The sequence below is a fragment of the Podarcis pityusensis genome (assembly GCF_964106645.2).
Source record: "Podarcis pityusensis genome assembly, chromosome: 7".
Lineage (NCBI taxonomy): Eukaryota > Metazoa > Chordata > Lepidosauria > Squamata > Lacertidae > Podarcis > Podarcis pityusensis.
Window position 1 is genome coordinate 32882181 of NC_138031.1, and position 24085 is coordinate 32906265.

The following is a 24085-nucleotide window of genomic DNA, read 5'->3' on the forward strand; positions in this document are numbered from 1 at the left end:
AAGTGTCCACCCTGAGGACTTGCAGATGACAAGCAGTGGTCTACAGTTCATTGAGCGTATGACCTTGAAATATGTAACATGATCACACAAATGCCTTCTGTTTAACCCACCCCCCAGATGCTACCAAGAATCTACAAAGCTTCCGTGTCAAATAACTCTCCAACATTGACTTCCTCCCACAGCCCCCAATATCTCCTTCCAAACATTCTCTCTCTCCCCTAACAGTCTGGTTCCTAGTTAGATGCTGTTGGGAGAAATAGAGTTCCTGTGTACTGCAGCTAGTAATATCTAGCTCTGAGCGCAACAGCAGCCAGCCATGTCACTCTTTACTAGTGGTTTCCTAGGCTCTCTCCAACCCAACCCAGAACCTTGTCAGCATTTAAAACACATACAAGGAGTTGCTTAAAGAACAAAGTGGCTCACTTTAATAACCACAAAAGTTGGTCACTATTTAACATGACATTCTAAAAAAAAAAAAAAAAGTCACCACAGGATTCGTTTTATAGTAAATTTACAAGCGGATGGTATACATTTAGATATAGAGGTAGAAGTTCACCGTTACAATATTCCACTAATACAGATGCTCAGATTCAAGGCACAAAATTGTGTTTTTTTTACAAACAAAAAACCCAACTGCTTCTACAACATGAACACTTTTTCAAAATGTTCGTGAAGAGACATTTACACACCCTTTCCATCCTTAAAACAGTCAAGTTGCATCCAGCATTAACCGTATCTTTGCAAATTAGCTGGCATAAGAATGAAGACTTACTTTTTTTATCCACCTTGCTTGATTGCTTTTGAATTTTAGACCAGAGCTTGGGTAAAGTAATATTTACATATGAGAGCAATGAGGGGGGCAGAAAGGGTTTTGCCATGATATTTGGCCATAATTTAGATATGCCATTGCCACCTCAAAACACAAATTAGCTTTAAGAAGCTACCAACTTTAAAAAGATTTGGGGTGGGGAAAAGAGGGGAGTCTCTCTCAGTAATGGAATGAAAAAGTCCTGCATTACTTCATTCCAAAAACTTCATAAAATGCAAATTTTCCAGTTGAGTTAGGAAAGATTTAGTGTTCAATGGATGTAGGTGTTACACAGCAGAATTTCACTGAAATTTATCTGTTCTACGTAGCCTGGGTCAACCCGTGAAACACCGCCCCACTATTTCACCACATTTGTTTTAAAATGTTTGCCCACAGAAAATAGAAGAAAATATAACAGGTGCTGAAACAATTGCATCTTCTGGTTGAATGGCCATCTCAGGAGCAATCTTACACAGTTTGTTTACAAAAGAGTAGAATGTTAATGTACATTTAGTGAAGTTTCAAAAGGGACAAGGGTGACTACTACATTTTATAAATTCACTTTGCCCATCACAGTTTCCAAGAATTCTATTACTTTATATACAGTATGTAAAAACATTGATTTTCTGTTCACTATACAGGTATAGGATCCAAGAGAATACCACAGTAAAATGTTAACTATTGCATCTGCTAACTGCAAGTGCACTTCACAATTCAGTCATTTAGTTTTGAACATAATTCAGCTACAAACACCAGTCCTTTGTAAAATGTTAAATTCCATTTTTTGCTTCATTGTTATTTGTGGCCTGTTTTCGTTGAGCAATGAAAGGGTACATGCACTTGTCTGCTCCCAAAAACCGGTACATACACACAACTGCTTCAAAAGGCAGGATGCTGAGAGGGGGAAGAAAATAAGAAATGTTATAAAACACTTTAGATGACAATTGGTGAAGAATTGCTATTATTTATTAAATATGTATACCGCCCTTCATCTGTAGATCTCAGGGTGGCTCACAACATAAAAATACAATATAAAAAAAAAAGAATAAGTATCAATATTTACATATGATGCATTTATTTATTTAGACATAAATGCCAGAAAGCTAAAAATACTGTCTGCAGTTACTGACCTCTCCTTGAAGCAGACAAAAGACAATGTGCTATTTTCAGCCTAGTCCTTTTGAAATAATCTTTTGTACGAGTAAACAAAGCCTTGATGCTATAACAATCATTGATTACTTTAAATATATGACTGTGTATGACAAATGTTTAAAATGTCAGATACCTATTAGAAGTTTATATTCAGATATTGCTCGCCCCCAATTTCTGAGCATTGTTAAAGAGCCTCAGTTTTAAAAGAGAAATAGACAATGGGAGACCTAGAACACTTCACAGAAATTTCAGGGTAGCCCTCGCCCCCATCAGAAATTGGAGTGCCACACTGATGTTTAACTGAAGGAAGATTTTGACATTGGACTAGTTTTTGCTATATACTTGCTGGGGCACTATGTAGAAACCTTTCAGAGATTAGATGAATCAATACTAACACTTCCAGTTTTGCTTTGCATGCCTTTGTTGATGCCAGTTTTCAGTTTAAAAAACCCCAGAAATTTGAATTCAACTGAAAAGCAAGAACTTCTTCAGATCCAGGATATTTGGCAATGGAATTATTTGTCAAAGTTGCCTACTGAAGCAATGGGCATAGCTGCTGCTGCCTCCATTAGCTTCACTGTGCAAGCAGGAGCTTGTGCCAATTAAGTTGAATTTGTGTGTATCATCAGAAGGCAAACAGAGGGGGTGGGAGTTCTCCAGAACTGAAGCTACAGTGCAAGAGCAGATAACTTAGTGCTGATTAGCTCCCCCGCTTATGATCCAAATTAAGGAGGCCAGGATGCCTCCACTACCCCCATTCCCACCTGTGGATTCCGCAATATGGAGACTTAGCAGCTGGACGAAAGGGGGGCTGTTTGGGAGGGAATCCTTTATTAAATATGAGTGCCAGGTGGGCCTAGTGTGGTGTAGTTTTTCTGCACTTCTGCAAACTATAACATTTCAAACACCACAAGGTCCAAGCGTTAGTTAAGTGCCTTAACACGTGATCCACATAGGCTGTTCTGGGGGATGTGTGTGCATTCTTAATATGCCAATATAAGATTAAAATAATTGGGGTGAGGAGAAATCTCTCTCTCTCTCCCTACTACAGCCCATGAACTTTTTACCTTTTCTAGTGCTGTGCCATGAACAGAGAATGCTGACATAAAGGGCACCAAAGGCACCTTTCTAGACAAATACTCAGGAATGGTTTGTTTTATTAATTCAGAGAAAGATTGCTGTATTTGGGATCCAAAACTATTTCACTTCCAGTGTAGTTATCAAAAACACTGTTTTCCTCTTGCCACACAGCTTGACTTGTATGCATTATTCAATCAAACATTATAAGTATATTATTGTACACTTGAGAAGTTTTTCCACCAACACAAGTCCCTACAGAACTTTTCTAGCTGTCCATTTATGACAGGCATAGGCAAACTCGGTCCTCCAGATGTTTTGAGACTACAGTTCCCATCATCCCTGACCACTGGTCCTGTTAGCTAGGGATGATGGGAGCTGTAGTCCCAAAACATCTGGAGGGCTGAGTTTGCCTATGCCTGATTTATGCTATCAGACTCTCTGACAAGAAGTCTTCCAGGGGTGAGACTAGTAAGAGCAAGTCCAAGATGTACAGCACTCCAATATACTGGGTACCCATTGGTCTGTTAAAAGTTATACATTAACTGCTAGCCAAGATTCCAAGATAGTCACCTTTTCATGAAGGTGACCATATACATCAGGCGAGGTGTGCAAATCATAGGTTGGTCTGTAAGTATAGCTCTCATTGCTTGTTTTACACAGTAATCTGGCTTCAGTGGTGGAAGGAAAGGTTCAATTTCTTTTCTGAAAAAGAAAAACGAAAGCTTCATTTTAGAAATATACATGCAGAGAGAAGATTCAGCCAAAGTTAAAGCCACTTTTTACTTCAAAGGGAATGGTTTAAATATAAGCTTAAGTCCCATTGATTTTAATATGAGAGTCAATGGTTTAATTTGGGTCAGATTATGCCATTTGAAGCATTTCTAAATTAAAGTCTGATCTAGATTAAACAAGTCTGTACATTTACCAGATATAAGAGGCGTTTATGAAAGCTAAAATGCACCTTGGCTTCAAATAATATTTTTGTTTCCCTGTTACATGAACAAAGTTTTAGAGATCATATTTATGTTTTGCAATGTAGATCTTTTATTGCACTGGACCCAAAACATGTCATTTTTGTGGCATTTGATAATAGCTATTATCTTTTTCACAGTTACTGGAGATGAGAAAAAACAAGCTAGTTTGCTTACCTAATTCTGCAGCCTCTGAACATTCCTGTGTCTACAAGGTAAGGACAGACCAATGTTGTTTTAATGCCATCTTTTTCAGCTGCCTTCAGTTCATGGCTCAAAGATTCGTGAAAACCCACTGCTCCAAATTTACTGGCACAATAATCCTAGATTGGAAGAAGCAAGTGTGTAAATATAGCAAAAATAAAGTGAACAGATTTGAAAGCACCATTCATGTTCCTATTGAATCATTACATCACTTAATCAAAGTCCTCTAAGCGATGATAGCACTAACTGAAATAATTTCTTCTCATCTGTATTATTAGCTTTATGTAGCAGTGTAATGAGGGGCAGGAATGTATTGTGAAGTCAGTTGTCAGCTTCAAGTCATAATACAAGAAGAAATGCCCCATCAGTATGGAAGTGCATATTCTCTTTCATTCTGAAACCTCATGACTTGGGTTATCAAGGGAGAAGGAAACACACAATGGGAAAAGTAACTGGGAGACAATCTTGCTTGTGGACCACCTGAAGGTGTGGGTGGCTTAGTCTGGTAATCTGCCATTGTTTATTTGCCAGCCAGGGATATGAAGTCTAAACCGCTTCTCCTTTAGCATTTCTATATCCTTTTCTGCCTTGCTTGCTTGCTTGCTCACTCACTCACTAAGAAGTTCTGCTTTTTACAACCTGTTGCAGCACAATGGCTAAATTAGACAATCAGTGTTGATTAATGGAATTATTGTTGGGAGTGTGAAAGACAAAAAACCACCCACAGTGGTTCACAATTGTGCCTTCTTAAATCAGAACGAAAGACCAACATTGATATTTAAGTACATAAAAACTGTATGTAGAGGAGTGACCAGTAAACACTTTGTTTTCATCAAGCCACCAGCACTTATGATGACCACACAGCATGGGGCAGAGTGCTCCAGAAGTACTTAGTGTGAGGCTAGGAAAGAGAACAGACAGGAGGTACCTTATTCCATTTTGATCACACAACTATCATTTTGAAATCTGTCATGTCACTGGTATTGTATTTTAATTTTGAAGTGTCTCAAGCAGGAATGCTGCCTTGCAACATCTAGACCAGGGATGGGGAACGTGTGGCCCACCAACTGGTGTTGGAGTCTGGCTCCCATCATCACTGACCATTGGCCATGCTGGCTGGAACAGATGGAAGCTGGAGCCCAACACCATCTGGATGGCCACAGGTTCTCCAACCCTGATCTAACCTTCACTATACCTACAATGGTAATTTTTGGTACATGTAATACCATGTATGGCGTGTGGGGGAGACGACGACTATTAAATACCATACTGCTGGTATTTCAACAAGTGTTGCTCATTCTTATTCTCTGCACTAACTCTTCTGAGGAAGTCATTTCTATAAAGTAAAAAACCTAAACTGATGGTTACTCAACTGAATTCAAGTTGAACCTTGAATTTTCAACAGAAGTTAGAGCTGTGAGCTTCCCAGAAGTCTGAGTTAATTTGTACGCCAGCAGGTTCAACAACAGCTTGAAGCACTTAGACATGCAAGATCAGTTTTAAAGTACAGTAATCTTAACAAACCTCCACTCCAGCGGTACTAAACAGGCCAAGGGAACTTGCAACAGTCACAATGTGTCCATGATTCAATTCCAGCATTTTGGGAAGGAATGCTTTAGTGGTCTACAAAGCAAGAGCACACGAGTTTGTTACGTAAGTGCCTACCATTCATTGGCCTACTTCTGCATCAGCCAAAATACAAGACTGCAGGCAATTGAGTGAATGGTCCCCTGAGATAATTCTTACAGAGAAAATGTAGCACCCTAAGTTTGATTACAATTATGCCCAGAGTTTCCATTAGGCCAGATATACTTACCTTTCTCCCAAAGTCAAGTGGTCAGACTAACTTGTCTAAGAGACAGCAAGTTTGCAAAAGTAGTCATAACACACAAGGTTGTCTTTCTGTCCATCCCATTTTAGCCTCATAACATCCCTATGAGACTGGCACAAGGTCACCGAGAAAGCTTCATTGGTGAGTGGAGATTTTAATCTGTTTTTCCTCCCAGTTTCCCTCCCCTACTCTTTAATTTTTACACTGCACAATTCTGGCAAAAAGCTCCTATTATAAGTGAGGAATGTGTGTTTAAAAATATGTATCTTGTTGTACTTAGAAATCTGCAACAATATATTGACATTGCTCAGATTAATGTATGGCTGACTTGTTTTTCACATTGTAACAGGCATGCTAAGAGGCCAACACAACAACAGATGAAGTCTCCACAAAGCTCCATGTATAATCTCATCTCATGACACCTGCATATTCCTCCATGGACTTTGCTGAGATTCCACCTGCAGAAATATATTTGAAAGATTAAGCCATCTATAATTACTTTACAGCAGTTGCTTTGCAGCTGCCATGCAGTTGCAGGAAGTGACTCTGTGCTAGAATCGCATTTCTGCCAAATTGACTGCATCTGTAAGCCAGAAACAGGGCTCATTTTTAAATTGCTACACCACTAGTTCTGTACTATTAAGGAAGCCCCCCCACCCCATCCAAACCAATACTAGCGGCTTTTAAAGTTAAGTGGCTTCCTAATCTAAACAAACACAATTATTTTGAAATACTGAAAGCTAAAAAGGTGGGGAATTTTCTTGAACTTAAACCACTCGCTGCATTTGTTCACTAGGTAACTGACAGTCTAAACAATTTCAGCTAGAAAAAGACTGCTGCTGACTCAATCTAATTCCATTCTTATGGCGTCTCTGCTTTTTCCAATCAGAGACATCAAAACAGTTTTGCTCTAAGAATGTTCACATGTTCTTGGTGAGGCATTTCTGTTCGCAGGTGTTAAATGACTAGCTCAAACCTCTGAACACCACACAAACATGTGTTTTCAATGGGCAGCTAGTGGATGACAGAAGATTAACAGGTTCTCCCATTCTCAGTTTCTTGCCTTGGCTCTTAATGAAGGATTTGTTGCACTACAGAACTACCCTGGTTTGCTTGAGGCCCTCCCTCCCCCCCCCCCGGTCATCATCCTTTTAAGGAGTTCAAAACATGAGCCTTGTAAGTTTTGTTGCAAGGACCAAGTGCTACCAAAAATCTGGGTCAAAAATTGTGCTGGGAAGTTGTACTATGTAAGCATAATATAGTGCATGCTGTTTTTTCCAATAATGTACATTTTAAACCTGTAGTTATAAGGAAGAGATAATTAGGAATTGCACTGCTATTCCTGTGTTGTTCCTCTCCCTGCTTGTTGGAGAAGCTGCCACCAGATAATTTCACCATCTACCACACTTGCAAGCAGGGCAAGTGATGGAAAATGACTGGAGGACCAAGGAAAGGGCTGATATTGTATCTTGTAGGACTAACAGTCTCCAGCGCTGAGCCTTTTACAGAAGAGAGCTTGCATGTTTTCAAACATATCTCTGCAGCTACAAATGCAGAAAACTTAATATAAACACTCAGTTCTCAGGGTGTACCAACTGTTGGACTCCACCAAGTCCCAAACACAGTTCTGTGTGCCCAGACCCAACCATCATGTTCTGAGCTTCTCCCTCCTCTTGAAGCAAGAGGCATCTGCAAACATCTTCGGTATCAACGAAGACTGGACTATGGCTTCATTTATTGCCATGTGAGGGAACAGTTTATTCTAGGACATCATGGTCTTTGGTACAACACAATTCTGCAGATGTGGCACTTTTAAACAAACATAATTGTTCAGGAGTAGAAAGCAGAAGGGAAATGTGAGAGCAAAAGCTGGCATGATGGATAGGGGTTGTTGGGGCTAGTAAGTTGTACTTACTTACTTTCAAGTCTCCTGTTTCCCACTCTATCTCATGCTTTCCTTTGCTTCATTTGGGCGGGGGGAGAGATACTATTCATGGGAGAAAGATTGTTGTAATATAATGACATGGTGTCATTGTTCCCAATTCAAAATTTAAATCAGTTAATCTCCATTGGTTGCCTAGCTTCATTTTGGTTCTCAGATTGCTATCATAGGGCTCTTCTGGCTTCATGTACTGAAGAAACCTCTCTCACACAGAAGGGGTGAGACCCAGACTTGTTCTCCCCTCCTTAGGAAATAAGTTCCAGTAGAAGCTCTCACTTGATGAAGGGAACACGAAGTGATATTTGCCAGTTCCCTGTTCCCTTGCTGCACTATTCTAGAGGGTCCTCCAACAGTCCAGAGCAGATTTTTGGGAAGTACAGAGTGCTGCAGCAGGGAAGAGAAATCTTGAAAAATCACCCCTCTGGTAGGAACATCCTGTGACTCAAGTTCTGCACTCATGAAGTCTGGATCCAATTCCCATACCACAAACCCACTCAGAACTACCTTGATTAAAGTTGCTCTCTGTATTGTACTTTTAGTAACAAAAGTTCCTTTTATGAAGCTTTGCTAGAAATGGCTTCACATGTAGCCCTCTTCCTCCAGCTCCTTGAACCATAACACCATGGAGTAATGCAATACATCTGAACTCAGTTTCATCTGAATTCTTTCCAGGATCTTCATTATCTCCACAACAAAAGTTCTACACCCAATGCTCTGAAGAGTTATTAAAAATCTGGCACAAACATTTTGTCCCCAATAGAAGCCAATAACCATGGAATCGCAGGATTCCATTTTTCCTGGACTATACTATACAGTTCAGCTTGAATAATCCCTTGGGACGAGGTAGAAACTCCCTACACTTAGAAAACTAGCAGGGAGAGGGCTAATCCTGGAACCCTCCTCTGACACACTAGTTTTCTACATGCAAAGAAACTTTGCCTTCTAGGGCCTGAATTGCTTTTCCACCTCCTCAAATTGCAGACTCCATAGTGTGGTCCCCTCCTCAGTCATGTAACTTGTTTCTGATTCACGTTGATTAGCTCTTATTTAGAAGAGAAAGGCAGTTGCTACATGGGGCAGAACCAATTTAGATATATTCTAGTGGGAATGTGTGAATTAGTCAGAAGTCATAAATTACCCTTTAGAAAGTTTCCTATCCTGATTACAAAAGGTGATTCTGCAACCACTTTTTACCATTTTTAAGATTAACGTTATGGACACGATCATAACAAGAACAATGAAACCAAGTTGTCTATAATCCTATGGTTATGAGGATATAACAAAGGAAGTTCATCTACCACAGCAGCCAATCAATCAATCAATCAATCAATCAATCAGTAAACACAAGTTCAAACTTTAATTTGTGTATAAAAGCCATTGGCTTTTTGGAGAAAAGTTTATGAAGCTGAATTATTTGCTTGTTATTTTATAGTCTTGGGAAGATACCATACAATATTTTAAAATAGCTGACAAAATTTTACAGCTCAAAAATACCAAGAAATATGAATTACGAAAGCTTGTTAACTACTTTAAAAGCACCCAGACAAGAGTACAATGCAAGAATGGAACAGCAAATGTTTGAACTGTGCTAAAATGTGTGTAGCACTAGAATTGTGTTGCAGACTAACCCCCCCCCCAACCCATCAGGTAAGATGCTAAAAAGTAGTGCCCTATAGCAGCGCTGGAATCTACTTAATGGAGCAGTTGGGAGGGACAATGAAAATTTCATATCCTCTTGGCTCTGTCCTGTTAACCAGCTTCTTTGCACCATCCTGACATCATGAAAGAACTGGTTTAACTGGTTAGACAGCCATACAAGGAATTACCTCAATTTCACATGGCAGCTACTCTTACTCTCAGATAGGTAGAATTCAAAATGACTTACCAAACTGTTCCCCACTGAGACAACTTGAATACAGTTGCTTAAAAATGTGCTGAAAATGTGTTTAATCTGTATAGAGCTCTGTAGGATCTAGGATACTTGTCCTCCGCTGGAAGAAAGCAAGCTATGCACATTTGATAATATGAATAGGGACAGAGTTGCTGAGTACACCAAAGTCCTACCTTAAGAGCTAATAAAGGTTTAGTATTCAGCAGTTAGCGCTACCCACTTTAAAAAATCTTCTCTGACCATGAGGCCTAGACGTGCATGCAAAGAGATGCCAAAGGGAACACACACCTGCCTGTGCTTCCTTTTTGATGTTGTCTTCCCCATGTCAGAATTTAAGAGTGTAAGCTTATTTGGGCAGGGGCCTGCCCTCATTCTTTGTAAACTGCCATGATAAATAATAGTCAATTATCCAATATTGGACATATTCAAAGCAGACCCATTGAAATCAATGGGTGCAAGTCAGCCCACTGTTTTCATTGGGTCTGCTCCAAGCATGACTTTAATCACCCAGTAACTGCTAAGAGCTGTTTGAAATACCAAGCCTTCAAAGATGACAACATTAGTGTAAACTACTCCTGTGTATATTAGGAGCACATTCGGTTTTGAACCAAGAGCTAAAAGGGCTTTCCCACTAATATCCTCCTACTTGTGAAAGTCTAACCTTTTTCAGTCCATAGGTTGTATTCATTGTGGGCCAACCCACCAAGGGTTATATCCCAGCGGTAGAAGTGGCAAAATTGAAGTGGGTGTGGCCATCTTTGTCTCTCTTAGGAAAATTTGCCCCTCCCCATTGTCATGGTGGTGGTGGAAGCAATTTTCCTTCATATCACCCTCTCTGTTTGAATGGGAAAAGGAGGAAAATCTTGCCAATCTGCATCCCCAACAAGGCACTGGGCTGAGCAACACCCGGTTCCATGGGACATGAAGACTGTATCCTCTCCCTGCAAATCAAAATAGCAGGGGAGAGTGATCAGCATCCTCACCGTGGTGCTGGGCAGAGGTGCTCAGCCCAGCGCTATGATGAAGATGAAGATTGTTCCGTTCCTGCTGGTGCTCTTCAAAGCTGCAAAGTTGGGTTGGGGGATCAGTGGGCCATTAGGGAAGGCTTAGCAGGTCAGATCAGGCCCACAAGCCTCCATTTCACTACCCACTATTTAAAGGGTAATGAAATACAACACCACAATTAGTAAATAGCCCAAAATAATAAAACATAATATCCTGCATTTGCATAATATTCTACCAAGGGAAGGCTTCTGCAGAATGTGCTGTAAATAAAGTAATAAATGCATAGGTTAACAGCAACTGTCAGTCTACATTCACCAATAAGGTATTTATGGAAACATGAGGTGGGGCAGAGAGGAGAGGGGGAAAGGAACACACGTCTTGTTAATGAGACCACAGAAGTTGGGACGGTATCTCCAGAGTTTCTAGGGAGTAGGCTAAGAAGTGGGTTACGTCCTAAGTTTATCCCTGTAGGAATGGGTTGTTCAAATATTGGCTTAAGGAGTCAACAAATCAGGTTTTGATTGTCACAGCCATTTGTCTGCCACAGAAATGTTAAACCCTAGCCAAAGAACTAGGCTAAGGCTAGAATACGAAGACTGCAGCGCTGCCCAATACATTCTTTCAGCCCAGCCAGATGCTGCCACTTCCATAGCATACGCCAATGGTTTTCAAAACTTTCCATCTCCAGCAGTGCCAGATTTACGTATAAGCTAAACAAGCTATAGCTTAGGGCCCCACTCTCTTAGGGGCCCCCAAAAAATTTAAAGGGGGAAAAAACCTGGATGTACATTTCCAAAATATAAGATCAAAAACAAATAAAATAAAACCTACATACAGCAACAGTGTTTTGTGTTGTGTAGCTTCCTATGATATAAGTAATGGGCCCCACCTGCTATATAAAGGGCCCCATTACCTTCAGTAGCTTAGGGTCTCATCAAACCTAAATCCGGCCCTGATCTCCAGGGAACCCTTTTCACATAGATGTGCTTGCCATAAACATCCTGTGCTTTGCATAGGACTCCAAGGTGTATTCTGTTCAGGTGCAACTCTGTTGGCCAGGCTGTTGGAATTCACTCTTGTCCAATGTAAGCCAAAGGTGAGGCCTGGAACACATAGTCTTCTACACCAGGCAAAGGGAAACTCGGCCCTCCAGCTGTTTTAAGACTACAGTTCCCATCATCCCTGACCACTGGTCCTGTTAGCTAGGGATGATGGGAGTTGTAGTCCCAAAACATCTGGAGGGCCGAGTTTGCCTATGCTTGTTCTACACTGAAGCACTGGAAGAGGAGAATGGCAGAGAGGGGCAAGATATCCGGGGAAGGTACCGATTACTCAGTGGTCCCCCTGTTAAGGTTCTGAGAAATGCTAGGATTACCTGAAAATGCTATTATCTAGGTCTATGCTATTATTTGGGTCAAGGACTTGGGGATAGACGGATAAGTCTTGAACACTGGCAAACTTCATGATGCAGGCTTAGAACTTGCCTATGTACACAATCCACAATTCAGATTTCTGGCCTCTGAATAAAATAAAACCAATTACATTTAACGTCAGTGGCAAGCTCCAAATTGTTTAGCCATTGCTTTACTACTATTTCGTCTATTCAAGACAGACGCACACAGCCTACCCTAATTCAGGATTATCAGGAAGCAAAAGAAGTTGGCACACACTTTAAAAAAAAAAGAACAGCAAAGAAAGAAAAACCTGTAAAGGTTAGTTTATTTTTAGGTATAGAATCTAAACAGCCAAGCCCCATTAAAGGAGTCACCTTTTGTTTTGCACAGCTCATTATACGTTGGAAGTTTCTTAGCACCACAAGCTTAAATCCCACTTACTAATGCATTCCACTGCTACTTGCGAGAATTCCTCACTTCATTTGATTAGCCCCAGAACCACGTTTACATTTGGTTATGAAATAAATGAATTATGTAAATATCTATACTGTCCCCCCCCCCCGACACCAACTCATGTGTCATTATTCTTCGTCACTCACATCCACATAAACATGTTTTCTTAAGAGTGCTAGATATAATGGGACCATTTAATCTATTTAACTGCACTATTCTGTAGCTGCAGTGACCACAATCTCCTCTCCAAGAACCCATTCATCCATTAATGCTAAGCCGTGGTTTAAAGTTAAGTTTTATGTGCAAAACTAGGTCACAGTATGTACTTCTCTTATGAGTCGGGGGGGCGGGGGGAGAGACCTGTTTGCCTAGACCCTTCTGACCCCTGGATCTAGCAAGCGTTAAAATATAAGCCAGGCTAGCTTCCTTCATTGAGGTGATAGCCTGGGTGATGAGCCATTATGGGAAACAAAGGAAGGGAGCAATACTCAGTATTTACAGCGTACACATTATCAGTGTTAGATTCTGACTAGCCCAAAGGGTCTGAGCAAGTTCCTTTTTGCATAGGTAGAAACCCATTTTTAAACGGATAAGAAATTTGCATGCAAAAAACGCCTTTTCTTAAGAAGAAACTTTTCCTTATAGCACAAAGCTGGAAATGCTACTGCTGCTGCTGCATTTTAAAAAATGGGTTTCTATTGGGGTAGAGCAGGAGACTCTTAATCTCAGGGCTGTGGATTCGTGCCCCACGTTGGGCGAAAGATTCCTGCACTGCAGTTGGTTAGGCTAGATGAGCCTCATGGCCTCTTCCAATGTTACTATGATTCTATGAAAAGTGTGAACCTGCTCAAGCTCTTGTTGCAGGGTGGGGGCCCTCAGTCCCTGAGGCCAAATGCGACCCTCCAGTCCCCTCTCACCTGGCCCTCAGAACTCTCCCCAGACCACACCTCCTTACTCTCCCTGCTTCACAGCCCCAAGTGTTTTTGGCTGCTGGAATGCGTCCCTGAACTCTGATAATTTATCTTGCTTGAATGTTAAAGGTAAAGGTAAAGGTACCCCTGCCCGTACGGGCCAGTCGTGTCCGACTCTAGGATTGTGCGCCCATCTCACTTAAGAGGCCGGGGGCCAGCGCTGTCCGGAGACACTTCGGGGTCACGTGGCCAGCGTGATGAAGCTGCTCTGGCGAGCCAGCACCAGCGCAGCACACGGAAACGCCGTTTACCTTCCCGCTATAAAGTGGTATCTATTTATCTACTTGCACTTAGGGGTGCTTTCGAACTGCTAGGTGGGCAGGAGCTGGGACCGAAAGACGGGAGCTCACCCTGCCGCGGGGATTCGAACTGCCGACCATGCGATCGGCAAGCCCTAGGCACTGAGGTTTTACCCACAGCTTGAATGTTAGGTGAACTGAAAGCAGTGTTGCCAAAGACAAGGATATATCTTTATCTGTCTATAAACATAGGCTCCTTCACTTGCAGTGGGAAATGTTATTGTCAAGCAAGAGCTCCATCATGGAATATTGCCAATTGTGCAGCTCTCCTTATTGAGGGGTACTTTTGATCTAATCCGGTATTTAAAAAGTGCATTACTTTCACCCTGCCCAGTTAAACAAACTTGAGTGTTGCAATAGCTTCATCTCTATGTTGCAAGAGCGCACCACTTAAAATCCTAGAACAAGAAATGTTTGTTGTTGGTTACGGCTTGTGGCTGTGCTCAACCTTTTTACTTTCCTATAATACCTGAAAATCTGCCCCCTTTCGGCCCGATCTTTGAGTGCTGCATGGAAGATGGTATGTAATCATCCATGAATGAATCCCAAGAGACAATTTGGCAAGCTGTTATTAACAATTAAATGAATAAACACTGCTCCTTTTTAAAGGAAACATAGTATGTAAGCACAGAAGAAACAGTTCTGGCCTGAAGGGATTGTCTAGAACCTACGGACAGACAAGAATAGAGTGCCAAGGAAGTTAGGAAACAGAGTGTGTGGGCGTCATTCCCAGTGAACCAAGGTCTAGGAAAATGAACTTGAGCTGGTTAAACATTCATTCTAAGCCAGTAGAGTTTAGTGTGAGGCTTCTGTTTCAATGAAGAAGCCAACACTGCATTTCCCCCATCAAGCAATTCTCTTGTTCCTTTCCAGAAGGATGGAGCACCCAGAAACCTGAACAGGTATAAAACGGTACCTAGGCATGTGTAAATTATTTTGAATTACAGTTAGATAGAGGGATAAAGAGACACCCAGGTATGGGGGGGGGAGCCTCCTTTGCTTTGAAAAGTATTTAGCAACTTGTAGTAAGCAGAAGCCAGGACCTTCAGGCTACAGGGCGGGGCAGGCACAGGACAGAAGAAGCTAAACTCACCAACCTCTTCCTGTTCACAGGTAGAAATGTTATACATTTGAAGTTCTATTTCCACTCCTGTTCTTTGTATTCCAGCTAACCTATCACGGTTCTAGGATATTGGGCGCCCATACCTAACTACCAAGAATTATCAAAATACTTCCAAGTGCAAATTATACAGGAGTGTTTTTTCATGCTCCTCCTTTCCTATTTCAACTGGTGTATGCCAAATCTTAGGATCAACACAATAGTGGAAGCTAAGCCAAGGATCAAATAATACATTTGATAAGGGATTGTGGGGGAGAAGCAACATGCAAGTTACGTAGCTAACAAATACAGTGGTACCTTGGGTTACAGACGCTTCAGGTTACAGACGCCGCTAACCCAGAAATAGTACCTTGGGTAATATTGCTTCAGGATGAGAACAGAAATCGTGCTCCGGCGGTGCAGCGGCAGCGGGAGGCCCCATTAGCTAAAGTGGTACCTCAGGTTAAGAAGAGTTTCAGGTTAAGAATGGACCTCCAGAACGAATTAAGTTCTTAACCACTGTATGTAGATCTTTGGGTAAGCTTAAACTGTCCCAGGCTCATACTATCTTACAATTTAAATAAATGCAGTGTGTTAAGGGAGAGAAAGATAGTACACAGTAGGGTTGCCATAATTCAAAGAGGAAAAAAGAGGACATTTGCCAGTGTCTGGGGCGGGGGGGGGGAGGTGCGGGACAGAAGATGCTGGCCTAGATAGCCCCTGCAGGTTTGACCCTGCAGGATCCTTTTTACGGTCCTATGCAGAGGCGTAGCTGGGGGGGGGGGCACACCATGGAGCCGGCAGCATGCCCGAGCATGAGGACATTTTGGCAAATTCAAAAAATCCGCCAGGACAGAAATTTTACCTGTGGGGAAAAAAGGACACATCCTGGAAAAAAAGGACACATGGCAACCCTAGTACACAGGGAGAACGCAGGTTTAACAAGAATCATTTCCAAAATAACTGTAGTTATTTTACTGAAGTTCACTGGTTAATGAAAGTATCTAAAAGATATTGAGGGTGTACTCACAAGCAAGCTCCCTCTGCTAAAAAGCCAGTTGGTCTATATTTAGATTTTTGCACAGAACCTGCCCCCCCCCCTTTGCATTTAGTCAGTCAAACTGTTGTACTAAAATATTGTAAGGTATTTCTAAATACACAGAACAATCCATAGTACTATTAAGCATGTTGTACTGCCTGGCACCACCTCAGTTCGCTCTGGAGGAGGCAAAAAGCCAATGTGCAGGCTCCAAATATGGTAGATATATACATGACATCTCAAAGCTATTTTTAGCTCTGCTTAAGTGTTTCCATAAAACAGATTAAAAAAAGCAGGAGTGTGCCACCCATTCTCACACTGCCTTCTCTCCTATGTGAATTGCCCCTTCTCTCCTACACTCTGCTTCAGGTATAGAAGGGCTGGCCCAAGACATTTTGGCACCTGAGGCAAACCACAAAATGGCGCCCCTCACCAGGGAAGAAGGGACTAGTGAAGATCTACATCAAGAACAAGGGTGGGAGGAGACCAGCAGCAACTCCTATTTGCCAAGAAGCCATTGTAGATGTGGCATGTGGGGTGGAGGGCTGATGAGTTGGCCTCCAAGGAGTATGCTGTAGATTTTGCTGCTACCATAGCAGCAGCAGCAGCAGCGGGGAATGCTTTCCTTGAATTTGCTGCCCTATGGCTCCTGCTGCCTAAGGCAGTTGCCTCAGCTTCCTTCATGGGTGGGCCAGCCCTAAGGCATGGTGTAGCCTGGTGTATACATATCAGTACTAACAATGACTAATGATTACTAGGATTGCCATCATAATCAGAGCTACAAATCTGCATGTCCTTGCATGAGGGAATCCAGGTGGCACTGGCCATGGTTAACAGTGATAAAGATTCAACACAGAACATAGAAAGGAGGAGAAAGTAAGAGGAAGGGAGCAGGCATGTCTACAACACACCATTTCTGCTAGGCATGGTTTGTGGCCAAGGAATGTCATGCCTACTCTGCACCAATCCTGGAGACTACACTCCTGGAGACTGTACAAGCGCCCTCATTTTCAATGGTTTTCAAAGACCTAATGCAGGACTTCTATTGGGAAGTCTGTCTTTTTGAGAAGATGCTGCAATTTGACATAGCCCATTGCTACACACAATAGATACAAAGTCTGTTGAATTGCCCACATATCAAATAAGGCAGGTTCTACACCACCTGCCAACCTAGTTCAATGAAGGAAACTTTGCCACTTTTCTTGAGAAGTTGGCTAGCCAAAGCAAGATCTGGACATGTTACAGGTTCCAAATAAGCCTGCAAATATATGGCTTGAACACGGCAACATTTTCTCTTTCATATGGAGCAAATGAACTTAGCTAACACCTTAGGTACAAAGAGATACCTGGGCTGATCACAATATCGAGGGGGTAATTCAGCCTCTGTGCAAGACCCAGATTAGTACAACAGGCAATAACTTCAATAAGTGTTTACCCTGCTGATGATCTCCTGATCAACACACAACACAAAAACTATCACACCCCATACCCTTGGGCTTATACTGTCATAAGGAGGTAGGAAAATGTGTATAGGACTGTATCCTAGGAATTGAATGAAGTGGAACTTACTTTTCAGTAGTCATACCTAGGATTAGTCTGTAAGCAAGCTTAGATGCATACCAAGTGGGATTCAAACAGATCACTCATACTTTCCCATGGGCAGGTCAAGTTTATAATATTCTCAACAAAGCATCACAACACGGCCAGAGGAGGACATCATGTATGTAGCACTAAACCATGGTTTAATGTTACTTGGAAGTACAACAAATAAGAAATCCTGCACCATCTCCTACCATGCTGGCACTATAAGAGATATTGATAGAGAATTCTAGCAAAGATTATTCATACTGGTATACATAGAAGGTGAAGCAGTATTGCTGTTCAAAAGGCTTGATTTGGTTGCACTGACAGTGTTTATTCTCTGGATCAACAACAATCCTGTTTGGAACCACATTCCCCAAGAAAAGCAGTGTTTGTTTCTTATCACTTGCAGAGGTGATTCAGATCTCTCTCTCTCTCTCTCTCTCTCTCTCTCTCTCTCTGTGTGTGTGTGTGTGTGTGTGTGTTTGACAGCTGTTCCCTCATTATGCCTCAAAGAGCTTTGCCTTTTCTTCATTATAGCAGAATCCAGAAATCTGAAGCAAGTGGACACTATTTAATTTCACCAAGGTCAACCAACTGGAAAAGCCAGTGTAAAATACCAAGTATGTATACTGAATTTGAAGCCCCAATGTACCTACTAAAGGCTCTTCCCAATTTTTACTTCTTCCATTTCTTTTGCTACTTAATTTGCAGAAATTAATGATTTAAACATTCTCTTCCTGTGTTTATATTGTTCTACATTTAGGAAACTAGCAAATGTATTCAGTTACCTAGGTCTGGGAAACAAAAGAACAGCTTGAGCATCCACCTCGGAGAATAATTTATTGATAAAAAGCATTCAGAGAAAAGGGTTGTGGGTTGCTACTTGAAACTATACAACACTGCATGACAAGGTATTGACTTGTTTAGCTGAAATAGCTCTGTCAAGTTCACATGACAAGGGTTAGCTCCAGAGCAGTGCTTCAAAGGGAAAGAGAGCTTGAAATGTCTTAAGTATCAAAATGATTTTCAAAACGTACCTAAGGCTGCAATCCTTAGGGGGTGCGAAACATTTTCTGGTTTCCCCCAGTGAACAGAGAGTGGGACTTACTTTTTCAATAGACATGAACAGCACTGCATTATTAGGTTTCCATTGTTAAATTAGGATTTTTAAATGAATCCTTAGAATACACAATAACGTTGCAAGTTATTGTTGAATTAGATGCCTGAAGCAAGAGCAGCTGGGCAGGCTAGGATCCGCCCATATTTTAATGACAATGATGTCATAAGTGACCACTTCCAAGAACTCTAAATTTTTACAGCTATGCCACAAGCATGCATTTACTCAGTTACCAAAGTTCCCTGTTTTTACAAGTATAAACTGGGTGTTTGCATTTCATTTCTGCAGAAAAATCCCTCAGGCTCATTCTAATTGTAAAACATTTAAACCAATATCTTCTGCATTGTTCAAGTAGTATATGATGAAACTGGATCTTCCTTCAATTCATGCTTTACTCACTGAACAGTATGCAGCATGGTTCTAAAGGGAATGCTTGACATAAGGGTCATGAACCAGTCTTCTACTCTCCTATCTTAAGATAGGCACAGCAAATATTTAGAACTCTCAGTAACATGGAGTTTGCAGAGTATTTCAACAGTATAAATGCTGTAATTGACAATGGATATTATGCAGTGGATTTTGAAGGAAATTCAAGAAAATATTTCTGAATATAGCCTGGTATTTAGGCAAAGTCTTTAAAAAGTCGCTCTTTATAAACATTGGTCCAAGTCTTCCCAGGAAAACAGAGGAGAGAAAAATTTGCAATATTCTCTGCATAACTGTATTGTCCCACTCTTTAGGCTGCAATCCTGTATGCACTTACCCAAGAGTAAGTCTCATTGAATACAGTGAATTAATTCCAACCCAACATGCATACAAAAGAACTTCGGGTAGCAAAAGCAGCACTTGCTCAAACTCTATGTGGATATCTTACACCATACTATTTAATGTGGTACCGTCCAGCTGCCATAGACTACAACTCCCATCTTCCATAACCTTTGACCATGCAGGCTGGGGCTGATGGGAGCTAAGAGTTCAACAACATCTGGAAGGCACCACGTTGACTACCAAAGACTATTAGCGATGGTTCCACAGAAGATAGCCAGAAGAATCAAGGGAAAGCTGCACAGCTTAGTATGAAAAGTAATACAACCAAGACTTCTGCTGTTGGAAAAGCTTCTGCATGGGACTTTGAGCAGATGCTACCATTTGTAAGCGATAACATTGGGCTCAGTGGACCAACGACTCAATCAGTGTGGCAAAAAGGCCAGCAGATATCTCTATATACCAGGGACTCTGACCCAAACAGTGTTAGCCACATTCAGGTGCCAATGAAATCAACAGGGTGAAAGTTTGTTGAGACTAACTTGCCCAATTGTTGTTTTTAGTTGAACACAATTTTCTCAGGATCTGGCTCAGTGTGTAAGATGGGCAAAGTAACAGAAGGCCCAAATTATGCAGTGCTGCCACACAAAACAAATGCTGTCCTGAACAAATTGTGATTTCATTTTATAGGGAACAGACAGACTAGATATCAAATGTAGTAACATAAATAGATATACTTACCCAGAAGTGTGCGTGGCAGTTAACCATCATGGTCCTTTCAATAAGCTCATCAGGACATTCCAGGAGATGGTGTCCAGAAACCACACCAGCATTATTAACAAGGACTGAGACTTCACCAACTTCTTTGCGAACTCTCTCGGCAGTTGTGTATACGTTCTCTCTTTTGCTCACGTCACAAGTATATGTGTGGACTTGCAAGTTGTAGTGAGGTACCACTTCTTCACCATGCCCAGCTACTTACAGGAAGCCAGACAAGCAAGGGGTAGGGGGAGAGAAAAGAAAGAAAGAAAACCATTGTCAGGTACCATGCAATGCTTAAATATCAGAAAATAAGTGGACAGCTTGATCCACAAACCACTTCAGATGGAGTTTTTAAATTTGAGGGTATGGGAACACGCAGCTTGACTGTTGTATTAACTTAGAAATAAGTCTTACTGAGTTCAGTAGATTTAGGGCTTATTCTCAAATATGAACAAGACTGCAAACTTTCATTTTTTTGGTGTGTTTTTTTTAAAAACCCAACTATTCCATTTAATAGGTTTGTGCAAATGGTGCACATGAGCTAAATTAAGCATGATGATGATGATGGTGAAACAAACTGGTGAAGCCATTTGTGACACTACAGTTCTAAACAGTATACTCAAAAGCCAGTTCCACTGAGTTCAATGGGACTAACTCCCAGGTCACAGAGTCTAGGGGTAAAGTCAAACCATTGGAGAGTTGCAGCACAAATATGAGCATTGCTTTCCATGTGTATCGCACTGCATCTCATACAACCCACAACCTGGATTTCTGTGCAATAGGCAGCAAAGAGTATTCCCATTTCACCACCCTCAAGATTTACTGTTTTGAGTTGGTTGACTATCCGAAATACGCCCAGACCTCCTTTGCTATCTCCACTTGGTGCTCTCCATTTAATGGCCATATTAAATTCCATTGGAATAAATTATTTCCTTCTCTTCTTCTGTTCCAGGAATAGGCAACAGTCGGGTAGAGCATAGCAACTCAGTGTTAGAACATATGTTTTGCATGCAGAAAGTCCCAAGTTGAATCTCTGGCATCTCCAAGAAGGATTGGGAATGCCCCCCCATCTGAAACCCTGGAGTCTCACTTTCAGGTAGTATAGACAAAACTGAGCTAGATAGACAAAAGGCAGCTTCCAATATTATTAGTAAACATTTGGTTAATCCTCCCCTCTTCCGATTCTTGGTTGTGCATTTCAGATGAGGTGGCCAGACCTTTACACAATTTTCTGAAAATGGTCAATGAGGGCTCATTTGCTTTTATTCCTATTTTAGCACCTGCACATTCAATTTAAAATTTGCAAACCGCTGCAGCCCAGCATACCAAAGCAAGAAAAGTTCCTCAATTTCAGTCTTGCCTAGAATTTCTGGAATCCAAGGTAACTGTTGTGCAGTATTTGGAGTACTCAATGAAATGGACCAACATGACTCAGTTAAGTCCCATTAATTTCAGTGGGTCTACACCAAGGAGAAGTTAATTGAATACCAGTCATTGCCTTTAGTGTGCCAATCTCTGCCTCTGTAAGAAAAATAAATCACTGCATCCCTCCCAAAACTTCTTGGGTGGCAAGAATGGAGTATTCCCCTAAGACCAAATGGTTAAAAAACCCCACCCAACACTTTTTCACACAATAGGAGGACTTACGAATGTTTGCAACTCAGCCACCCTTGATAAAGAGGCAGGTAAAGTCACTCTGGAGAACACTACAAGCTGTACAAGCCGTTGTCTCTTTCTCTTCCCGTCCAACCATGTACAGATCCGTGTGCCAGAAAAGCATCTTATCAAAGAACTCCACAATCTGCCTTATTGCCCTGAGCAGCACCATATTTCTGTTAAAGAGAAGACATCCCTTGCCCCCTGAGGACAGAATGATCCTTAAAGTTAATCTAGAACTTTGTCCAGGTATCGGCAGGAGGTCTCTGCACAAGAGCAACGATCCAGGAGGTAACATTTTCAGCTACTACTATTGCCGCTGCTCTTGAAATGTTTTCTCTTTCCTATACCCTCTTCTCTCCGAATATTGCACTTTATTTTAAAGCACCCAAGGCTGCAATCCTACACGCTTACCTGGGAATAAACCTCACTGAACTTAATGGGGCTTACTCCCGAGTAGACCACGTGCGAGAGCGCGCTGTTTTTTTAAGTATCGATAGAAAAAACCCTTGCTTTTCTTTCCTAGAAGGAAGTGGCGCTTGCTTCTCTTGTTTGCCTTTTAAGAACCCGGGGCTTCCCAAGCTCATCCCCGTCCCCACCTCAGCAACACTCCTCCCGCCGGTCGGTTACCTTTCTGTGCAGCGACCACGGCTTCCTCGGCGATCTCCCGGTAGATGTGCCGCACCATGCCCGCCGTCTCCTCGTTGCTCTGCGTGTTGATGTCCCAGAGCACCAAGCGCGCCCGGCGGCGGGCAAACTCCAGAGCGAAGAGGCGGCCCAGCCCACTGCCAGCGCCGGTGATGAGGCACACCTGCCCCGCCACGCTCTTCTCCTTGGGGCGCATGAGCCACTTGGCGGCGGCCACCACGAACGCCCAGAGGACCTTGAAGGTAACCACGAAGAACTCCAGGATGATGTTCATGGTGGCGGCTCCCTTGGAGGGGGGTCGGGCAGCCGGGAGGAGCAGCGAGAGGAGGAGAAGCGGGCGACTGAGCAGCAGCAGCTCGCGGCGCCCTAAAAAGGCTGCTTCGGAGTCCCCCTGCGCGGAGAAGCCGGGAGAGCGCGCGCGCCTCGACAATTCAGCGAGGGGCAGCGCGCCCGAGCATAGCCAGGAGCGCAGAAACTGCCCGCTCTCTGCCGCCTCGGACAGCGAAGGGAGCGCGCAAGCTGCTTCCGCGCTTAGGGCAGGAACTCTGCGCTTAGGCACCAGCCAAGCCTCCTAAGGGCACCTCAAGGGCCGCCTCCGGCTTCGCTCTTTCAGACGCCTTCGGTGACGGCGGCAGTGGCCACTATTTCTTGCTACGGGCACGCTAAAGGGAGGGCAAATCTCTCAGCGCCCTCCTACCCTGAGGGGACCACCGCGAGCGGCAAGTTAAAGCAGCGCACGGAACAAGTTTCCCTCGGAGGCTCCTGCTGCGCTTCCTCCGCGCTCTCAGAACAAACACGCTCCGCAGGACTCACGCGAAGGGGCGTCCGGCTGCCACCTTCCCAGCTCGCGGAAAAGGCTGAGCGGTGAGGCGGCCGCGGCTGCTCCTGCTGCTGCTCCTGCTACTACTACCCCTCTCACGCTCCTCGCGCCTTAGCCCTACCTGTCCCCTCCGCCTTGCGGCTGTGCCCAAGCTCAGCACCTCGCCCCTGAAAGTGAACATTTTCCCACCACTCGGCGCTCTATATAGCCCCGGCGAGAGGAAACCAGGCCCCCCTCCGCCAACCCTCCCGCCCCCAAACCCACCATCACCCGCGCTTCCCAGCCCGGCCCCGCCTCCTCGTCGCCCACTTTGCATTCCTAGGCCTTCCCCCGTCTATTCCCGTCACGTTTCCGCCCAGCAGCGCCGCCCTCCTTTATTAACCAGAGAGCCCAGTCCGGCCACGACGGCGCAGTCAAGCGCGGCGGCGGCGGCGGCAGCGCGCACTGTTCCCCGCGCTGCTAGGCCCGCCCACCCTGGGCGAACTGCGCCTCTGCTGCCCCTTTTCTGTTTTCCTAAACAATCATGTTCATGAGTGCCACGGCCTTCAGGAAGCACAGGCTGCCGAGAGTCGCGCTCATGTGCACACTTTTTTT

At 43.0% G+C, this 24085-nt stretch overlaps 1 protein-coding gene and 1 long non-coding RNA gene across 2 annotated transcripts; one reads left to right on the forward strand and one right to left on the reverse strand.

The window, feature by feature from the left end:
• Positions 1-398: 398 nt before the first annotated feature.
• RDH10 (retinol dehydrogenase 10) lies at positions 399-23735 on the reverse strand. The gene is made up of 6 exons (XM_081013579.1): positions 22654-23735; positions 20347-20579; positions 5740-5838; positions 4189-4334; positions 3611-3742; positions 399-1702 (listed from the first exon to the last, which is right to left on the reverse strand). Exons 1-6 carry the CDS (start codon positions 22943-22945, stop codon positions 1579-1581), a joined length of 1026 nt encoding a protein of 341 aa, XP_080869705.1. The 5' UTR covers positions 22946-23735; the 3' UTR covers positions 399-1578.
• On the forward strand, positions 5845-22682 carry LOC308481402. Its single transcript, XR_013988639.1, has 4 exons — positions 5845-6187; positions 18261-18343; positions 22127-22314; positions 22550-22682. It is a non-coding gene; the product is annotated as an uncharacterized lncRNA (long non-coding RNA).
• Positions 23736-24085: the final 350 nt, after the last annotated feature.